Here is a 21,029-nt window from a genome sequence, read left to right as displayed (position 1 = left end):
ATACTCAAAAACATATATAGAGGATGCATTACATATGTGATACCTTATTCAAATTGAATGAGTGATCATTTTAGAGGGTTCACACACAGGCCTCTGTTCGCCATGATGTTAATTTGATCAAGACATATTTACGCTGCTGACTGGCAATATACAGTGCATGCGGAAAGTATTCACAGCGCTTCACTTTTTCCACATTTCATTATGTTACAGCCTCATTCCAAAATGGATTCAATTAATTTTTTCCTCAATAGTCTACACACGATACATACATGAGAACATGAAAAAAGGTTTTTTTGAAATGTTTGCAAATTTATTAGAAATAAAGAACAAAAATGTATTCCCCTATTTTTGTATATTATAGTATTCACAGATTTATATAGTCATTTTGTACATACTGAGGCTTTTTACCCTTTTTCAGATTTTTCAACCATTATTGTACAATACACAGTCTTCCTCTTGCTAATGAGCCGTTTAAGCACACAGAAATACAGCACACAGCACCACAGGAGTCATTTCTGGTATTTCATATTAAAAATGAAGCCAAATTAATGTCTACTATTACTTGTACTGACTAATCCTGCACTTAAGCATGCACTGTGTCTCTAAAGGCTTTTTCAGTCAGACCACATGACCTTGTTAGATATCCTGACATCTAGAGGCCAAAATAATCTACAGATGTTCATCAGAACATACATTCTGAAGTGAAGACTGGTAGTTCAACTCGTTTAAAATGTAGGTTGTGTGCCATTATGTTCTTGATTTGAGGACTGTTTCATGTTTTGTCCCTTAATGCTTGTTTCTATATGACAATCCTAATCACTCAAAGCTATTAAAATCATACCAATTTAAAATGAATTTATAAATATGAAGCAAAGTATTGTGCACATTGACATTTTGACCAGATGAGGGCCCTAGAGGAAAAGTCAAGAAAGGACATGACTTGAATGTACTAACATTTAATGGCAAACATCCTCAAAGATTTATCACCTGAGAACCATTAACTATATATCTTGGCAATTTATCAAATAGTTCAGAAGAAGAATAAACCCCTGCAATTTGCATCAAAAATAATTGCCTTTATCTCTGAGTCATAACTCAGTCAAATGTCAACACATACTGAATGATTGGTGACAGATGAAGCAGTATTGTGTAAAGGACACACAGCTGGCACACAAATCCAAGAGGATTATTACAATAGGATATTACAAGAAGATTATATCAAACAGTGCTTGTAAAATCATTGAAGAATAACATCTACAGATCACTAGGATGTAGTATACTTACTGTTACTGTTCCTACTAGATAACAGATACTTTTTTAGAAATATGAAACCCACACATCAGCAGAAAGCTTGCCTCTAATACACAAAACTACAAACTGTAAAGTTTATTCATCTATTCTATATAAGTGTAAAAAAACAAAAACAAAAATAAAAAGTACATATAAACCTGTAATTATAGTCTAATTCTTGGGATCGCTTGATTTTGACACCAACTGATTTCATTTCCTGGGTACTGGCAGGTGCAGAAACTCAAATGTAGCATGTAGAGGGAGGGTCGTGAAACAGGAAGTCTTCTCTGAAGCGCACATGTTTTACTTCAGTTTCTATCTGTAGAGGAGACCAGCACGTTCACAGAGAAAGGCAATTGTACTAACTGCTGAAGACAATGAATAACACAACTTGTGTCAGCCATGACTTTACAGGAAGATTTCTGCCTCCTGTTTACATCTTGGTATTAATCATTGGTCTGGTAGCCAATGGATGGGGACTCAAGTCTTTGCTGCACAACTGGAAGAAACTGGGTAACGTCAATGTTTTTGTTCTCAACCTTGGACTTACAGATGTTTGGTACCTGCTCACACTCCCATTTTTGGTGGTGTACTACTTTATGGATAGGAAATGGATCTTTGGAGATGTATTCTGCAAGATAACAAGATTCTGCTTCAACCTGAATTTATATGGCAGCATTGGCTTCCTCACCTGTATCAGCGTGTACAGGTACCTGGCTATTGTTCATCCAATGAGAGTGATGGGAAGAATAACCAACACCCACTCTGTGGCTATCTCTGCCATGGTTTGGCTGTTGGTGAGTGTACAGAGTCTTCCAGACATGTTCTACACAAAAAAAAACTCCCACGCTGAATGCATTGAAACCACTAACGAAAATGTTGAGGAATACCTGAAATACAACCTTGGATGGACACTCATTGGGTTCTGTATCCCCTTCCTCATCACACTGGGCTGCTATGGACATGTGATTGTTGTTCTCTGCCGCACAAATACAATTGACAAGGAACTGAAACAGAAAAGTTTAAGGTTGTTGTTCATCTTGATTCTTCTCTTCTCTGTTTGTTACATCCCCTATAATGTACTCAAGAACCTGAACCTCTGGTCAAGAGTTTTGTCAAGAAAAGGGGTGTGCCATAAATGGTCTAATGGAGTCTACATTGCTCGTCAGATAAGTCGTGGCCTTGTGTGTCTGAACAGTGCTCTCAACCCTCTGGTTTACCTCAATGGAAATGAAGATATTCCTGCTCAGCTCAGACGATTACTCCAGCGAGCTCGTCAAACTGTCACACGGGTGTCATTGCCCCCTACTCAACTTCCCCTGGCGTAAATGGTCTGATATGAAATTGAACAATTTTATTGCAGCATCTGCCACTATAACACATTTGTTGTAAAGAGTCAAGCTTTTGATCTATGTATTTGTCATGCTGTTAACACGTTTAAAAAAGCTCAGATTAAAAAAATTAAAGTCATTTGAACATGTCTGAAAATGTCTCTTCACTGCGTTGTGGTGAGGAAACTGCCGTTGAGAGTGTGTGAATGAGTAAAAGTAAACAGGATGCCAACTGCTAACTGATTGCAAACAGTGACGCACATAAAAGAAGGTTCATCAAAGTATCTAACAGTTCAGAGACAGAAACAACAATGTCAGCATTGCTGTGTAAAATCCCCCAACTCCAACTTTATAGTGATTTTAATGTATTGCAATAACAATTTATTTAAGCATTTGTTGAGGAAATTCAACAACCTTTAAAAGCCTTTTTAAAAAACACTGGATAGGACAGTTAGTCAAGAATCAGAACCACGGTGCAAATGTGCTCTGTTACAAGTGAAAATCCTTTTCTGCTGCCCTAATTATGCATGTATACAGTGGACAGATGCAACAAACTAAGATGTACAGATACAGATGACTAAATGAAAGAAAGCACAGTTCTGCTGCCTCCTTTAATCTGCTGCACATTTACATTTGTAAAGTACAAGTCAATGAAGTTTCTGATGATCATGTCTATTATGACACAGAGCTGCTTGTGGAGTTCAACACTTTCTTTTTACGAAGATATTTAACCTATATATTATATTATTCTATATTTTTATTAACATACATTTTATAAAAACTGCACAGCAGCTTCATTAGTCCAGTCTGGTCAATTAATTGCACATTGGATTGTAATTTGAGGCCCCCAATATGCTTCCCTTTTAAATAACTGATTTATGATATCGCTGCCCCTAAAGCTAGAAGAGACTTTCTCAATCCCTTTGAATTTAAATCTTTATCGGGTGAGGAACCATATATGGTAACTTCCTTATGACGGTTTTAATTACACTTCTATGGCATATTTAGGTGGGGGTTTTATATAGGTGATATACTAACATACACTTCACTGTTACAGCTTTATTTCACAAATAACTCAAAGCTTGATTTGCTTCTGGCTTATTTATTACATATTTTCATATATTAATGTGGCATAGCTATCTGCTCAGTCCTTCTGTGGGAAGAGGAGGTCTGCTGTGCCACACACTGTTTTTGTGCCAGCCCACCAAGACATCATTGACTTTGATTTTCAGCCGAAATTATATCCACCAATAACACAGAGTTGAAATTCTAAATTTCCAAGTATTTCAATGAGAACCCTATAAAGGGTTAAACTAGTTGAACTGCTAGTCTTCACTTCAGAATGTATGTTCTGATGAACATCAGTAGATTATTTTGGCCTCTAGATGTCAGGATATCTAACAAGGTCATGTGGTCTGACTGAAAAAGCCTTTAGAGACACAGTGCATGCTTAAGTGCAGGATTAGTCAGTACAAGTAATAGTAGACATTAATTTGGCTTCATTTTTAATATGAAATACCAGAAATGACTCCTGTGGTGCTGTGTACTGTATTTCTGTGTGCTTAAACAGCTCATTAGCAAGAGGAAGACTGTGTACTGTACAATAATGGTTGATGAACGATGAAGTGAAAAATCAGAAAAAGGGTAAAAAGCCACAGTATGTACAAAATGACTATATAAATCTGTGAATACTATAATATAAAAAATAGGGGCATCCTGGCTCATCTGGTAAAGCTGGTGCCGTATATACTAAATCTGAGTCATTGCTGCAGCGCCGGTGGGTTCATTGCTGCATGTCGTCCTCTCTCTTCTCTCTCTCTCTCTCTCTCTCTCTCTCTCTCTCTCTCTCTCTCTCAATTTATCGATTAAAGGCAATAAAAAAACAATGTATAAAAATAAAGAAAATATATAAAAATATAAATCAAGAAGACAAAAATCATGTAGAGTAAAATTATAGAACATACGTAAAATACTGAAACATTTTTCACTATACATAAGACACATGTGTCCAGAATTATTTACAACAAATCAGAAAATAGAAAGTAATAAGTGCAAAGTCATCTAACTACAAACACACAAGACTGTACAAGTTAAAAGTTGCATTGCTTATGTTGGAAAACAATATCTGTCAACACAAAAGGTTGGGGTCATTCTGTGGCATACATTTCTATCAAACAAACACATATTTTTTAAGTCATTGAAATTGACTCTTAAAAACATATATTGCCAGTTAGCAGCGTAAATATGTCTTGATCAAATTAACATCATGGCCAACTGTCGTCAATTCATAGTTTAGGTTAGAAAAATTACAAAAATTGTTTTACTAAATCTTCATTTAATTTCAATTAAAAGGTCCAGTGTGTAAGATTTAGTGGCATCTAGATGTGTAGTTGCAGGTCACAACTCACTCGCTTTATCCTCCCCTTCCGAGCTCTAAGGAGAAACTATGGTGGCCGCAAATTGCATGAAAAATGCCAATGCCCTTATCTAGAGCCAGTGTTTGTTTTTTCCCTTCAGGGCTTCTGTAGAAACATGGCAGTTCAGCGTGGTGGCCTCCATGGAAGGCGTCTGTCGATATAAAAGGCTTATTCTAAGGTAACAAAAAAACACAACGATTCCTACATTCAGGTGATTATACACTAATGAAAACATAGTCATGCATATTATATTTCATTTCTGCCAATAGATCCTCCTAAATGTTACACATTCAACCTTTAATTGGCCCAACCTAAATTTTGAGTCAAAAGAAAAAGTCACCCCTGTTTTTATCGTATCACTCCAACACTACTACAGTCTTATTCAACAGCCTGAGCAAATTGTCGCTTTCTTGACTTAAAATGGCAAAAAAAAAAAAAAACTAAATATAAATCACCTGCTTTAGTTTCTCTCTTGGCTCCCTGACACTTTGAATATGGATATGAATATTAAATTTCACTTTTGACATACAAGGCATGATGACCTCAGGGATCAGGGACCTCTGTACTTAAAGAATTATGTGCCCTCTGACCTCTAGGAGGAAAAGAAGGCAAGTCAGTGCACATCTTTCTTAAAATCCACTTGTTTTCTTAATTCTATAACCTTTACTTTGTGGGTTATACACTTATTGTCTTCTATGTCTTTTATATCTCCCCTTTCCCTTTTCTTCTTCCTGTAAAGCACTTTGTAACTTCTTTGTTAAAATGTGCTGTACTGTAAATTACTTGCTTGCTTTCTCTAGATTTGCCAGATAATTTTGATTATTGGATGATGTAAAAACCAACAGTATAATGACTTCCTAATTTGTATGAGCGTAAAAGAGTTGTCAATAAGTGCAGATTGAGATTGTACATGTGTGAAGATAAACGTTCATCCCAATTCCATCACAGTTTGTATCTACAATTATCTTTTGTCTTTCAAGGTCCATTGATTAAAGGATTCCTTTGTGGATCCATAAGGTCTCCCTCACTTCCGGCCCCCAAATCAGTCAGTTAAGTCTTATTGTTCTGCATGATCAGTGCTCATACGGGCCAGTTAGGGCCTGAATCCCCACAGAGCAGGGTTACTGTAAGGTGAGTAGGGGCAGTTGTTATGACAAGCACACGAGTGGATCATCATCACAGCTCGCTGTATCAGTCTGCCGGTGGGGCAGTGGAAGGTCACCTCCGCAGTGGTGGTTTGATAAGGCGTGCAGCAGCGGGAGTCAGTGCACTGTCCGCAGTATCGGAGCTTGTAGGCACGAGTGCTGTAGCAGCCCTGGTGAACGAGCCGAATGGGGCCTGGTGATGTGTAGCTGGCCTTGCACCGCCCCTGCTGACCCCACTGGGAAAACAGCATGCACAGACACACACAGAGGTAAGAAGAGAAAATCCCAGTTATGGATGCAATGATTTGGTGATTTGCAGGTCTAAATATTTGTTTGAGACATCTAGACATCTAGGTTGCATATAACTGTTGTTTCAACCTTTCTGTGACAATATTTTGGTATATGTTACCAAGACATCTTAGAAACATTAAATGTTTATCCAAATTTAGCCCACTTTACACTGAGATCTAATGTCTTTTAACCTGCAAATCCTCAAATCAAATCTTACAGTACAGTTTTATTTATGCAACTACATCCGAGCTGCAGAGATGCTATAGAGGAATACAGAAACTCACAAGTTAACCTGAATGACAAGAAGAAATGAAATATATTTGGCATTGATTTAGCAACATTCCTTGGCAATTCAGACTTATGAAGGTCTCCCTAATCACAATAAACATACATTTTCATTTATTTGTTTCTGAGAAATTCAGTTTCCCTTTATTGTACTGAACTGACTATAAAGGTTTCGGATGTAATTATCTTCAAACTCAGCACCTAAAACCAAAAATGAACTGACCATTAACAGCCTTCAAAGGGACATGGTAGGATATATGGAGAGATGAACCACCTGACAAGGAAGAAATACAGAAGAAATAAATCTTGATGTGATTAAAACTCACCATGGACTTCCTTGGAGGAGGCTGAACTGTATGGCAAGGCCGCACTTTACAAAGTCGAATTTCCATTTGTAGCTTGCAGGCTGGGTTCTGGTTAGAAACCCGTGTGGAGACCCCAGCCCCACAGCTCTGGGAACAGGCACTCCACTGGGTGCTCTGCTCTGTACAGGTGGAGGCAGCTGGGACTAGTCTGTTAAGAGGATGATCCCTCGGCAGAGCTGGCCACAACCTGGCAGGTCTCATGGCTAAAGAACCCAAAAAAAAGTGACTAGAATAAGCAGCAAATTCAACAGTTCCATCATTCACAATAGTGGCCTCGCTGAGAACCACTTCACTAAACTAAACTAAACTAAACTAGATGCTGATTGAACTTGAATTAAAAAAAACTCCAAAGCAAGATTTTGTTCCTCACAACATTAACATGTAAGTCATAATAATCAGCTGTTCTTCAGGAATGACATCGCAGGCTTTATATTTGAGAACAAAATGTTCCTGCTCTCATCATGTTCTTTGACTCAGACAGTGTTTGGAATTCCAGATGTTTCTAGAGTGGCTTCATTTCCCTAACACCCACTCTCACTAACACACATACACACTCAATTAATTGAGTAATAGTCTCTACATAGCTTCATATGTGTAATTGTTACACAACTGTTGAAATGACGAAACTTGGTCACTGGGGGAAAGAAAAATATGTTTTGACTTTGAAATGTGGGTTATATTTGGACTTTGTGAGTTTTCCTTTGGCCAGACACACCCCAGTTTAATGCAAAAATGCTCCAGTAAAAACTTCCAGACATGACCACTGGTGACAAACCTCATATAAAAGAAGGAAGGATTATGTTGCCATATGAACTGATCATCAATGAGCAACATTTGTGGCTGAGAATGCCAATGATACTGTACGTGGAGATGCATCTGGCACCAGCAACCTGACACTGGAAAATATGAATATCCAGCTCTGATGTCAGGATACAATTTAAAGGAATAGTTCCACATTTTGGAAAATACACTAATTTGCTAAAAAAAACACACAAGGCCCCATCTAGAGCCAGTGTGTGTCTGTTAGGGGACTCAATATAAGAGGACCCGCTCCCTCTGTAGATAAAAACGGCTCATTCTAACAATTCAGGTGATTATACACTAATAAACACCTGTATTGGAGGATATTTGCTTAAACCTTTGCAATGTACACATTCACCTCTAGAGTTTACCTGTGATGGCATCCTGAATGACTGTGTTCTCGAGGTTTTCGCACACCCATTCCTTGCAGCATTTCCCTGGCAGCCGAATGTATTGTGGGTTGGGGCAGTCTGGCGTGGGAAGACGGCCAGTCAGAGGGCAAGCTGGCACACAGGTCACCCCTCCACCTCTACAGTGGCAGTAAGTGTCACAGGAGGGCTGAAACGACTGGCCTTCATTGTAAGTGATGCCGTTGACTTCACAGCCCAGCTCCTCCTGACCTGTAAGAAACACACAGCACAGACGTCGTCTTAACTTTCTCAACCACACCTGCACCTTGGATTGATGTGGTGAAACTTAATAAGGAAGGGAGGTGGGTGGATGCAAAGGGACACAGCAGAAGAAAATTAGTGAGAGCAGAGAGGACACAGGGGCTGCTGTCCCTGCTAATGGTTATGTAGTTTTTTTGGGAAAGCCAGGCCTCTCTACTGAGAAACCGAGGAGTCTGTTTTTCAATCCATGAGTGTTGTCTCTGCAATCTATCATGCTCAAAGGGTAGTCATTAGAGGAAATGTGTCAACAGCAGTCCTGGAAATAGAAGCTGAAACGGAGTTCTGGCAGAGCACCACGGCCCTGTGCCGCTCTGCTGAGCAGACTTTAAACATTAACTGTCTCTTTGTCCCACTCATGCAGACGGACTGAGGCTGTATGTCCTCCACTCTGTCTAACCCACACACACATGGGCCTGGTTGTTTGCTTGTTAGAAGAGGCACTCACTGACACACTCCCCGGCGTCCCCGGGGAAGCTGGCGCTGTAATCGCACTGCAGTCCTCTCTGGCTGTCGCAGGGAAACATCTCCGTGCAGGGCTCGCCTTTCTGTCGGGCACACACCTGGCAGCACCGGCAGCCATCCAGCACCAGTGGTACTCCTGAGGGGCACTGGGGGGCAGGTCTGGGACAAAGGCAGGGCCTGTCACACAGCTGGCACAACACCTGCAAGGATAACACACATGGGAACAGATTACACACAGTCTTTACCATCACCACCACCATAATTATCATCATCATCATCATCAAAATTATTATCCTCTTGACTGTATTCACCTAAGCAGTAAAGAAAATATTATTGGTATGCTCAGAAACTGAGGTATCCAACGCCGTCGGGCCAAATCACTGTTTTCAATTACATGTATCTGGTGGAGCCAAAACGCAGGCGAGATCTGGACAACCAGAGCAAAGAATTCTTTCATTTCTTTCTGACACTACAGTCCAACACTTATGTCAACATGAAGTTAATTTGTGTATCTTTAGGGCTGAAATTATGAGTCAATTACAGAAAATTATTTGGCATAAATTTTGTTAAGCATTTCCCACTCTGTGATTATTTTTTTTAACAAAAATACCAAAACAAATCTTAAGTTCCAGCTTGTCAGAAGGGATGATTTGCTGCTTTTCTTTGTCTTATGTGGCCATGAACTGAATATCTTTGGGTTTTGGACTCTTAGAAGCACAACTATCTTTATCATATGACCTTTGTGAATTGTGCTTGGCAGTTTTCACAATTCTCTGACATTTAAACTAATCAATTAATCATGAAAATAATCAACAGATATTATAAAATTGCAGTTAGAATTTACAGCCCAGCTTGTCCTATATTAGCATATCCTGCACACAAAACTGTCTGTGACCTTATCTCTGTCCAGTTAAGATGGCTATAAACACAGATTCTTTTCCATTTTAGATTAGGGAAGACAAGAAGACATTCCTCCACAAATAAAATAATCAAAACAACTATAATTTATAAATACATGACGACACTAAGCCTCTGTGATTTCCTCCAAAGAAAATCTCTCTTTATCAATCTTATTACAATAAAGTGAGCCAAATAAAATCACAGGAAATCCACTTCACTCTCTCACACATACACACACAACACACAATCATCTCATTCACAACAAACAACTGTAAGTAAGCAGGAACAGGCCTCACCTGTGTGGCCACACACAGCAGTACAGCCAAAGCTATCACACAGTCACACAGCAGGCGGTCCATGAGGGCTTGTGTTGCTGATGGAGCTCAGTCTGTCTCACTAACCTGTGTGACGGTGTGGTGCGACCAGTGCAGCTGTTTGCTAACTGCTCATTCTTGCGCCTGCTGACATTTATAAAGTCTGGACTCTGATGTCACAGGCTGACTACCGTGTAAACAGCCACTGGACCCGCATCAGAAATGTTTCACATTCCTCCTCCCTGCTGCCCATTTCCACTTCCAGACACACACACACACACACACACACACACACACACACACACACACACACTCCACCCCCAAGTCTTTCCCCTCTTTTTCCTCTCCTCCCTCTCTTTCCAGTCTTGTGGCGTTCTAAGTTTACACAGCTTAACACGAGCTGAGGGGAGAAAAATACATTAGCCCAGTTGTCTACAAGTCAAACAGCCTTCAGGGCTTTTGTGGTGACGATTCCGATTTAAGTTGACGAGTTTTTATCTTGCTGATGTTTTCACAGGCTGCTGGTTCACTGCATGGTCAGTTACATATAGTAGCTGATCTTTTGAAAGGACGGATATAGAGCAGATATTCCCACAAATGAAGTTTTCCTCCCGAAACCTAAAATACTTCTGAAACCATAATGTGTAACTTCAGCCAGACTTAAAAGAGATTAAATCCTTCTCTTCCCTTCGGGTTTCCATGGAGTGAGTAATGCAGCACATCTGATGTTGGAATGAGCTTGAATCATCATGAACTTATCTATTGTGAGAGAAGCCGTTTATCCCCTGAAGGAATCCTTAGTCCACAAGGACACATCCTGAATTAGATAGAGCTGAGCTACCTCATTACTAAATAGTTACTGCAGAGGCAGCAGTGCTAACAATGAGACTGATTCAGTTTAGGATACACAGTGTACGTTGTAAACAGCCATCTTTGTTAACACACAGAAAAGGATGTTTGAGTTTTTGGTGCACTTGATGGCGACCGTAGCGCTTGGAAAGGGAGGGAGTAGCGAGTAAATTGAGATCTGCAACTACACCACTAGATGGCACTAAATCTTACACACAGGTCCTTTAAGCACAACAGTGCTTTGAGCTAAATATATGCTGTGTTAACATGGTCACAGTGACAACGTTAACATGCTGATGTTTAGCAGTAAATTTACCCTTGACACCATCTTATTTCACTGTGTTAGCATGCTAACATTCGCTCTTTAACACTAAACACAAAGTAGGCTGCAGCTGAGGATGATGAGGTAAGTAGTTGCTGAGATATTCAGTCATAAACTAAAGTAATGGAAGAATTCTGACCTGATGATGTCAGGGGGAACTAAAGTTATTATAATTCATCCTGAGGAAGACATGAATGTGTGTACCAAATTTCATGGTGATCCATCCAATAGTTGTTGAGACATTTCACTCAAAACCACAAAGCAGCTGTTTACTAACCACCCAAAACGTAGCATTTCGCAATATAATATATTTGTCACAGTATTGGATTTCTTCGGAACTGATTAAGTCAGTGGGGTTCATCCTCTCTTCCCCCATGGACATCTGCAACAAATTTAATGTGATTTAATTCATCAAACAGTTCTCATAACATTTAACTAAAACCCAAAAACATCAACCTCATGGTGGCGCTAAAGGAAATATTGTACTAATCCATCAAGTATATGGTGAGAAGTAAACATTTTGACCTGCTGATGGTGCTACATAAAAAGTCTGAGGATCATCATGTTCAATAGGCTTTATCATCTGGGGACCATGAATGTCTGTACCACATTTTATGGCAATGCATCAGATAGCGGATATATGTCAGTCTAGTTGTGGACTGACTGAGCCACTGACACTGGCATCCCTAGACCAGCTAGTGTGGCTAAAAACCTTTTTAAAAAAGCATTACATTACATTATAGAAATATTTATATTACAGCATATACAGCATGTTACACGAATGCCGTCATACAACGTGCCTCAATCTAAACACTTCAGCAAAAAAGTCTGCAGTCAGTGGGATCGAGTTAAAAGTAACACTAGATTCCTGAATTTCAACATCAGACATTTCTCACAGAGCTGGGTGGGCAGCGCAGACATCCGACGATGAGTTATAAATAGAAGGAGACAGACAGAAAGATAAAGAAGAGGAGAAAGTATGTATATCCAGGCAGGTGGGCTCCAGGTGGCCAGCCAGTGTAGATGTAAGGCAAGGCATCAAATTCAAGTTTCCCTGAAAACGATGAGTTCCTGGCCACCGCTTCTCGTGTTTTCCATGCTCTCCAAGAATGACAGAGGCTGAAAGGATTGCACTGTGTTAGGCGGTAGCTCCACTATAACATACACTAGTGTGGAAGAAGGTCTTAAGCTAACAAATAAAGCTCATTGAAATCTTACTTAGATTATTATTTTGTGTGAAAAGCCTTTCTCTGTGCTTAAGAGTCTGTAAGATCTTGAACGATTACACTTGGTAGGACAGATTAGACTGTTAGTATAGCTGTCTCATGCTTGATCTAGGGAACTACTGTATGAAAAGGATTTATCCAAGTCATAACATCAACAACTACAGTCAGTATCAGTCATAGCGAAATCATCCAGTATGCCAGTTCAAACCAAGAGAGTCAGAGTTAAGGCTCAACACATTTTTCCAGAGCACACAGATGTTGGAGAGCTTCCAGACAGTAAAGTATCACTCTCACTGACAGACACCTCTTAAGAAACCCCCAAAATCCTGCACAATGACCCTCATTCAGTTTGGGTGAATTTTGTTTTAGTATGTGATGGTATGTAGGAAAAGCCCACTGGATTCCTTGTTGATTCATGAATGCAAAAACTTCACTGCACAGTGCAAAAGTAGTGAAAATATTATTTGTCCTGTAAATGTTAGAAAAGAATGCAGTGATCTAAGTGCTGAAAGAAAGGAAAATCACTCTACCAAATCTGTCACTGTGGAGCAAAAATGTTTAACACATGTTCAGAAAAGTTGTCCAACAAACCCAAAAATACCTCCGAGTGGAAGCAGAACAAAACACAGCGTTGATTCAGACTGTTGTAATGACACTAAAGTTATCCTTCCTTCGTAATAGATCCTTTATATTTTTGCATAGAGCCATGTTTCAATAGCCCAGAACACTGGCTCTGGATTGGGCTGTTTTCGCGTTCTCGTTCCGAGCTCGTCAAATACAGAAATTAGCTGCAATCTGCCACTTCACCACTAGATGCCACTAAATCCTACACACTGGTCCTTTAATACACCTGCAATATTACTGTTAGCCCATATACTGTGATTGCTATTGTTGTACTATTACTGCATTCATCCAGCAACCATCACTATCTCTGTAAATTATTAATTCCCACATTATCAGGTACCAGTATTTTAAAGTAGGTTTAGATATTTGATGCTTTTATTATACGGGCGGGATAATAAATAATAGACAGGAAATAAGTAGAGAGATGAAACAAAGGTTACTGATAAGTTATTTTCTTGTGTTATATATAGATAATAAATTGTTTGCACAAGATAAAAAAAATATGACTTTATGGTCTCCTTACAAAGCAGACTAAATAATCCATGTTTCTGATTTGATTCTGGAGTTTCGGACACAAAGAAAAAGCATTCTGCTAATACGATACACATTTTTATGTTTGTCCTTTTTCTGAAAATACATTTTCATACCCCATACTACCTTATAGCAAACCCAGACAATATTCAAGTTTGCCAGTTCGTGGGTTTGGGTGGTGCCAACTAGCTGTGACTGATTTGAGCTGTGACTCAGAATAAACTGTGGGCTGTAATAGTCACAAATAATACTCAAATCTTTTCCCAGGACAATATTTGACACATGCATAACATGCAGAGCAGCTCCAAGTGCACTTGGTAATTGGTGTCTGAGGTTTTGGCACTGAAAGTTTTCCAGTCATTGGCAGGTTGGCTGTGCCAGATCTGCAGGTATCCTTACAGTGAGGAGGGCAGATTAGCCATGACTGTTGGAACAGTCAGAAATAGCAAACAGCATGCTCCAGCTTTGCAGCCTTGAGTCAGGAAGCACATGTGAGTTGTAGTCTATTCACGATGTTGATGTACTGAGTTATTCTGACTCATTATTCCAGTAAGGATTCTGAAGAGGTAATGTAATGTCGGACATCACTGGATCACCACCACACCCTGTAGAGGTCACAGACTGAGCTGCCCTAATCCATTCAAAGCACAATAAACTCTCAAAGTGCACTGTCTGCTTCCCTTCCTTCTTTTTTCATGACTCTCCTTCAACACACCTCAGCTCAAATTGTTTCCTCTTACAAGGATTGATTTTATGTTTCATGGATTTAAATAATGTTGTCTTTCATTACCTTTGAAATTAAATGGCAGAGCTAAATCACTTTCGGATGGATTTCCCATTTTTGAACTTAATAGTGGAATAAGTGCAGTTTCAAACAACTCGGTCGTAAAAAAAAAAAAAAAATGTAATAGGAAGGAAAAAGACAAGGGTAGGGATGAAGATTTAAGCAGATGGAAAATTTTCCTAACATTTACATAACACACAATGAACAGCAGCAAAAGTACTCAAACCACTAAGATGGCCATGTGTTTCTTTTAAAATGGCTCTTGTGAAACTGCAGAGGAAGTACTGCAGGTGCACTGCTGTTATGTGATGTAATATGCAACTTAAAGTGTAATGAGTGGTCTAAATATATCCAAAGAAAACAAATGGAGACATGATTTAATTCCACATAGCCACTCAGCCAGAGACTAAATAAGATAATTACCTACATTCCACACACCAAAGGTCTAAAAACGTCTAGACTTCTACTAAACTAGAACAAAAAACCTCGAAATGGAAACTTCGAAGAGAAAGGGAGTTTTCTCAAGAACTGATTGTGTAAGTCTTCTGTTCATGTGCATATAACTGCCATTTATATGATTAATGTGTCAAGATGTGGTCCAGATGTAAGCACCTACAGTAGGACACACACACACACACACACACACGCTCATAGCCAGGGCGCCTCCAACACGGAACTCTGCAGCCGCAGCCAAAATGTTTTCCCTAAAACGACACCTAAAATTCCAGGCATTCCGGCCTGATGTGTGAAAATCCCACAGTATTGCCACAGGAACACCCAGAGCCGACGATAAGGACATCGTCCTGACCAAAGGTCACCTCCTGACGTACACAGGGAGGGTTGAGGTCACTGCCATGTCTACAGTGACAAAGGGAAAGCACAGATCGTCCAGACGTTCACTCACACCTACTCATCACGACAGCCGCACTGACAGATCTTAGCAGCAAAGGTAGAAACAACTGTCCGCACGACATCACATGCTGTATCAAAACCCAAAGAGTGTTGCTCTAATGACAAATTCTTCTTATCCTGTGCAGCTTCACATCAGACCTCAAGATATGGCGCTGAAAAGGAGCTTTTGATAGGTACAATATGTGCAGTAACAAAAGGAGGAGATATCTCTTTGAATCTTTTCAGTCCACCACTTGAAATACCTCCACAACTACTGGATGGATGGTCATGAAATGTTATGCACACGTGTACGATACCCAGAGGCTGAATCCCACAGATTTGACTGATCCTCTGACTTCTCACCACGAGGTTGAAATTTTAGTTTTAAGTGAGATATCTCAGCAATTATGAGATGAGCTGCTTTCATGTAGTGTCACCAACAGCTTAATGTTTGTACTTATTCAGTCAAATATATCTACTAATTGGATTGGCACAACCTTTTGTACTGACTCGTTGTTCCTGTGGTGATCCTCTGACCTTTCCTGTAGAGCCACAATGAGGTTCACATTTGTGGTTTTAAGTCAAATGTCTAGACAGCTACTGGATGGATTGTCATGAACTTTAAATGCCTCCATTGCCTCCTCAGGATGAATTTTGGTTGACCTTTAACTTTTCATTTAGCGCCACCATCAGGTCAAATCTTTAATTTGTCCAATATTTGATTATATTTATGGCCGTATACAGTACCTGCAAAGCTAATGACATTCCCATCAGCCTCAGATGTACCTTGTGTTTAGCAAATGCATATTGCCACCTCATCATCCTCTCGATTATGTAAACTTTTTTTCGGTCCAAGGCCGGGGTCAGGACTGTTTGTGGAGAGCTGATTGCAGCAAAACAGAGTAGAAATAGCCTCCTACATTCATTGACACACCTAAACCAACAACACATCCATTTCTAGCTTCAGTTACTAAAAATAAATGAGAACAAATAAATAAGGAACAGGGATTCAATTCATGAGGGAGACCACTTCCTAGCATGGTAGACAGTGTCAATATTTTTAGCTGAGATTGTGCGCTAACTTCAGGTAGAGGGAAGATATATTCTGCAGACAGCTGGATACATCTGAAACATAGGAAGCCCACTCAGGAGCCGGTGAACTTGATGAAGACAAAGGTATTGCAGACATAATGTACACTGCGCTGGAAACCATAATTTTGAGCTCTGGACACATGATGATGATGAGGATGATGATGGGATTCTTCTGAGAGTAAAAGCATAGTCACACTACCAAGGGAAAGTTAGAGGAATGGTTAAACTAATTTAGAAAGAATTCAGCTCATGTTTGCATGATTTATCAGTTTAATCAGCTTTCTGGGAATCGGGGGAAGAATCACAGACCTAATTCTTCATGTGCTACTAACAAGGTGAATTATTCCAGTCAATTTCTATAGACAACACCAATAGAGTACGGCTTGGTGTCTGTGAGTGTAAACTATTGACCACAGCTCTGAGATAAACAGAGTCCTGGACACACCACAGTGTATAATTGAATTATAGGGGGAATGGTTCAGTGATGGCATGAAGTTGCAGTTGCCAATGTGTGGGAGTAGTCAGGATGTGCTTTCCCACTGGTGATCTGGAGACACTCTACAAGCACATATTGTAGCTTTTCAAAATGTTTATAGATTTTCTTTAGATACATTTTTCTGGTAATGACAATTTGTCCTGACATCCTGTGTTATGTGTGTGTGAAGGTTTAATGGGGGCTCTAATGGTGGGTGCATATTTAAGATGTTTAAAAGCCTTGTTGCCATGTGGCTTGATGCCATCATGTTATTATCCAAAATGCAGAAAGATGAGGATCAGTTGACCTAAACATTTCCTCTCCCCACTTCTAGCCCACTACTGCTAATAGGAAAAAATACTATAGTTTATGATGGCTAAATTCCATTTAGCTCGGGTTCTGGTGAAAATAATACTGTTAAAGGTCCAGTGTGTAGGATGTAGTGGCATCTAGAGGTGAAATTGCAGATCACAACTCCCTCGCATCACCCTCCCCTTCCATGTGCGAAGGAGAAACTACGGTGGCCACGAAAAACGCAGACTAGAGCCAGTATATATATATAAATAATCCCAAGGCTCTGGTCCTCACAGTAACACTGTGACATGACACTTGTGTTTTTCCTACAATGACATTTATGAACTCAATTGTTTAGTAGGAATATTAATTTTATATGTAATAGATTCACTTTTCATCCAAGATTTAGTCATAAATACAGAGACTAGATGGCTGTGTTGGTTTGATTACATAACCTGTCTGACACTCAGCCCCATAGTTTGGGAGTGGTGATTAGATAACTTTGTCTGGTTGCAGTTTCATTAACCTTTTTGGAAACAAGGCCAGGTATTTGGATATATTGCTCTTGGTTTTACTGGCTGGACTAATGCTTTTAAGGATTTTTCTTTGAGCAGGGAGGAGTGTATTCCTGTAAGACACTCAGGCGCTCAACAGAGGCTTTTTTTTATGTGGTCGGAGAGAGACCTCTAGTGGCTAAGTAAGTAGTTTAAAGGAATGAGTTTACATTTCATCACAGCTGTGACTACTCACTGACATAGTGAGACACAGTGTTTCCTATTAGCTTTTCTTTCTTATTAGAATATATGCTTTTATCTCACATCCTGTATATTATTTGCAGTTATATCTGATGCAGTGATAATGTGCTATAAATGTCAGTTTATATATATCTTCACAGTTTTGTTACACAAGTCTATGCAGCTGTTATTCACTGGCATTTTGACCTAATGACCCAAAAGCACAGGTGTAACTAATAACATTTATAAGGAGAACTTTCCATTCAGGTGAGCCAGTTTCAGGGACCTGATATTGTGTATTTTGTACTGGGGCACCGACAGGGCCCGATCATCTGCATGTGTTATTAATTTAGATTTTATTTAGGAGTTTTTGGAACCCGATGGGAGACACTTCCACATTATGGGTATTTTAATTCCAATCAGTACTTTGATATTTAGACTGGATCAAATGACTGCATGTAATGTGAGAAGGGTTGTTTTTGAACTCACTGAGAATGACCACCAGCTATTCAGTTCCCCTCAGCTCTACGGACCATTAGCTCAAATTATTCATCCGCATTGCTTTCAGGCACAGCAGGCAGCTGTTTTCAGTTGTGACTATTGCTGCTGAACTTAGTGGAGCATTGGATTGGATTGAACACAGCTCCAAAAGAACAATGTATTAATGCAGGTTTAAATTTGACGACCTTTAGGCCAACAAAAATGAATAAATGAATAAACAGAGTCAAATTTCTCTCACAAGCTCGATGGAGGAGATAATGTCTTATCATAAACTTGAGCAGCTTAAATACGCCGCTCCACCCTGAAATATTATAAGGTCTGGCAACAATTTCATATTTCATATTTTGAGATTGAGCTCCTTTCCTTAATACAGTGCAGCCCACAGCACCCTACCCATTTTTATTTATGAATGTATTATGTGTTTGTGTATATGTATATGTATGTAGGTAGATAACTATAAGTATATATAATCTATAGGTTTTTTTTTTATTAAGCAGTAATTCACTGTATGGAAGCGTTATTTCATGTACTTTTTATACTGTATTTTTATCTTATTTTGGAGTACTGAGCACTATTGTGATTTTACAATATACGTGAAAATCAATTTAATTATCTAACATAATTTACTTCTATCACGGTGGAAAAGTAGACCTTCTTAAACTATAACACCTAAAGTTAAATGAATGAATTAAATATGAAAATACAAATAACAACATCATTTTACAGACTTTCTTTTTGTGGCGTTGTTTTGAAGGAGAAGTGTTTGGGGACTTGTGACCACTGGATACTTAATGGAACTGAGCCATCCGTAATTAGTTATTAGTAACAGTTTGCATTTCCTGTTATTACAATTCAAATTATGTTATATAGAGATACAATGATGACAGTTTTGTGTCCTATTAAATAGCCACTTGTGAGCATGCACCACAAGATTTGGATATTAACTGAACAATGTGAATATTATATGTATGTACTGTGATCAGGAGGGGGTAAATTTCTAGCTTTGTATGAAAACAGCTGCGATTTGTGAAAGTGGGAACATCTGTAGAACTTATTGTCAAATCCCAAACAGAGCAAATAAAAAATCCACAACAGTAGATTCTCCTTCTCCTCCTGCAACCTGCAGACCTATTGTACGCCGCTGTGGCGTGACAGAGGTTGAAAAGCTCGGTGTAGTGTTTGAAAACCACTGAGAAATCAATGCTATGATGTAGTTCAAAGGACAGGTGGAGAAATACTGCTTTGATATGACGGAGGATGAAAAGAAAAAGTGTTTTATTGGTCAGAGACTGAACCTGGGCCTGGAGAGATAGACAGAATTAGACTGTAGAGGATAAATACACAACGAAAGTAAATGCTTATGTCCATTGTGGTCTTCATTAAAAGGGAACAGTGTAGTTTTGTTTAAGGTAGAACATTTAATGGAGCACAACAGTATATGGCCAAAAGTATGTCTATATAGTTTTGTATAGGCTGTTTTTCATGATTTGGACCCTTATGTTTCAATTGTCAAAACAGACAGCAGTTATTTAGTTAGGTTGTGTTTCTGTGCTACCTGCTGGACATTTTTAATAGCATGAGACCCTAAATCAACAACTCGTGGCCTTTCTAACAGCCATCACCAGATATGTCCAGACACATTACTCTAATTAGGCCAGCTACATCAGAGACCTTCTCGTCCTTTGGGAGGGCTGGTAGTCGTGCACTATGCGGTGAGCTACAGGCCTGGTGAACGTTTTGTCCTTGACCAGAATGTCTGTTGTATACGGACTCTTCCATCACGTCTTGACAGCTTTGACAGATCCAACAAGCCAGAGTGCTCTTGGAGACTGCATGGGGATTCACTAACATTACCGCTGAGTGACCCAACTGTCAAGTCTTCTCCATTTTCTTGACACTTGAGACGAGTCTAAAGGCCAGGTAGGTCATTTTGGGTGAAGCGCTTTCAGGACCGATCGCTAAGGATTTGGCTGCACCCCCACAACTCTCTGCTCAGTAACTTTGACTCTGGGTAAGCCAGTTTTTGCAGGTCTTTCTGACCTGAAATTTGGGGAAATACGCTTGATTGTGGTCTTTAACATAAAGACTGAAAACTCTGCTGCACAAGGCAAAGATATAGTCATTTTTACACTTCAGCTTTTGTATGTATGAAACAATATACAGCATGTTAATTATTGAGCTTTAGAGGAGCTGGTAGGTGGATTTTTACACCTTTGGACACAGTGAGGCTAGCTGTTTCCTCATGTTTTCAGTCTTTATGCTAAGTTAAGCTAATCAGTTGCTGGCTGTAGCTTAATGCAACAGTTTTGATATGTATGGCAACTGTGTGCTTTCCAACTGTATGAAGATGGCACTGTGTACAAGGCAAAGTTCATAAAACTCAACGGTTGTAGGAATTCTGACCTCAACCAGGTGGGCCCATTCTTGCAGAAAT

General features: G+C 39.4%; 2 protein-coding genes across 2 annotated transcripts; one reads left to right on the top strand and one right to left on the bottom strand.

The window, feature by feature from the left end:
- Window positions 1-1,578: 1,578 nt before the first annotated feature.
- On the top strand, window positions 1,579-2,770 carry LOC127376814 (P2Y purinoceptor 1-like). The gene has a single exon (XM_051424101.1). The coding sequence runs from the start codon at window positions 1,668-1,670 to the stop codon at window positions 2,616-2,618; it is 951 nt and encodes a 316-aa protein (XP_051280061.1). The 5' UTR covers window positions 1,579-1,667; the 3' UTR covers window positions 2,619-2,770.
- A 1,330-nt stretch (window positions 2,771-4,100) lies between these two features.
- Window positions 4,101-10,576, bottom strand: ccn5 (cellular communication network factor 5). Its single transcript, XM_051424093.1, has 5 exons — window positions 10,255-10,576; window positions 9,042-9,258; window positions 8,297-8,545; window positions 7,086-7,327; window positions 4,101-6,419 (listed from the first exon to the last, which is right to left on the bottom strand). The coding sequence occupies exons 1-5, from the start codon at window positions 10,315-10,317 to the stop codon at window positions 6,132-6,134; spliced, it is 1,059 nt and encodes a 352-aa protein (XP_051280053.1). The 5' UTR covers window positions 10,318-10,576; the 3' UTR covers window positions 4,101-6,131.
- Window positions 10,577-21,029: the final 10,453 nt, after the last annotated feature.

This window comes from Dicentrarchus labrax, unplaced genomic scaffold, assembly GCF_905237075.1.
Source record: "Dicentrarchus labrax unplaced genomic scaffold, dlabrax2021, whole genome shotgun sequence".
NCBI lineage: Eukaryota > Metazoa > Chordata > Actinopteri > Moronidae > Dicentrarchus > Dicentrarchus labrax.
This window is presented reverse-complemented; position numbering and strand designations above follow the sequence as displayed.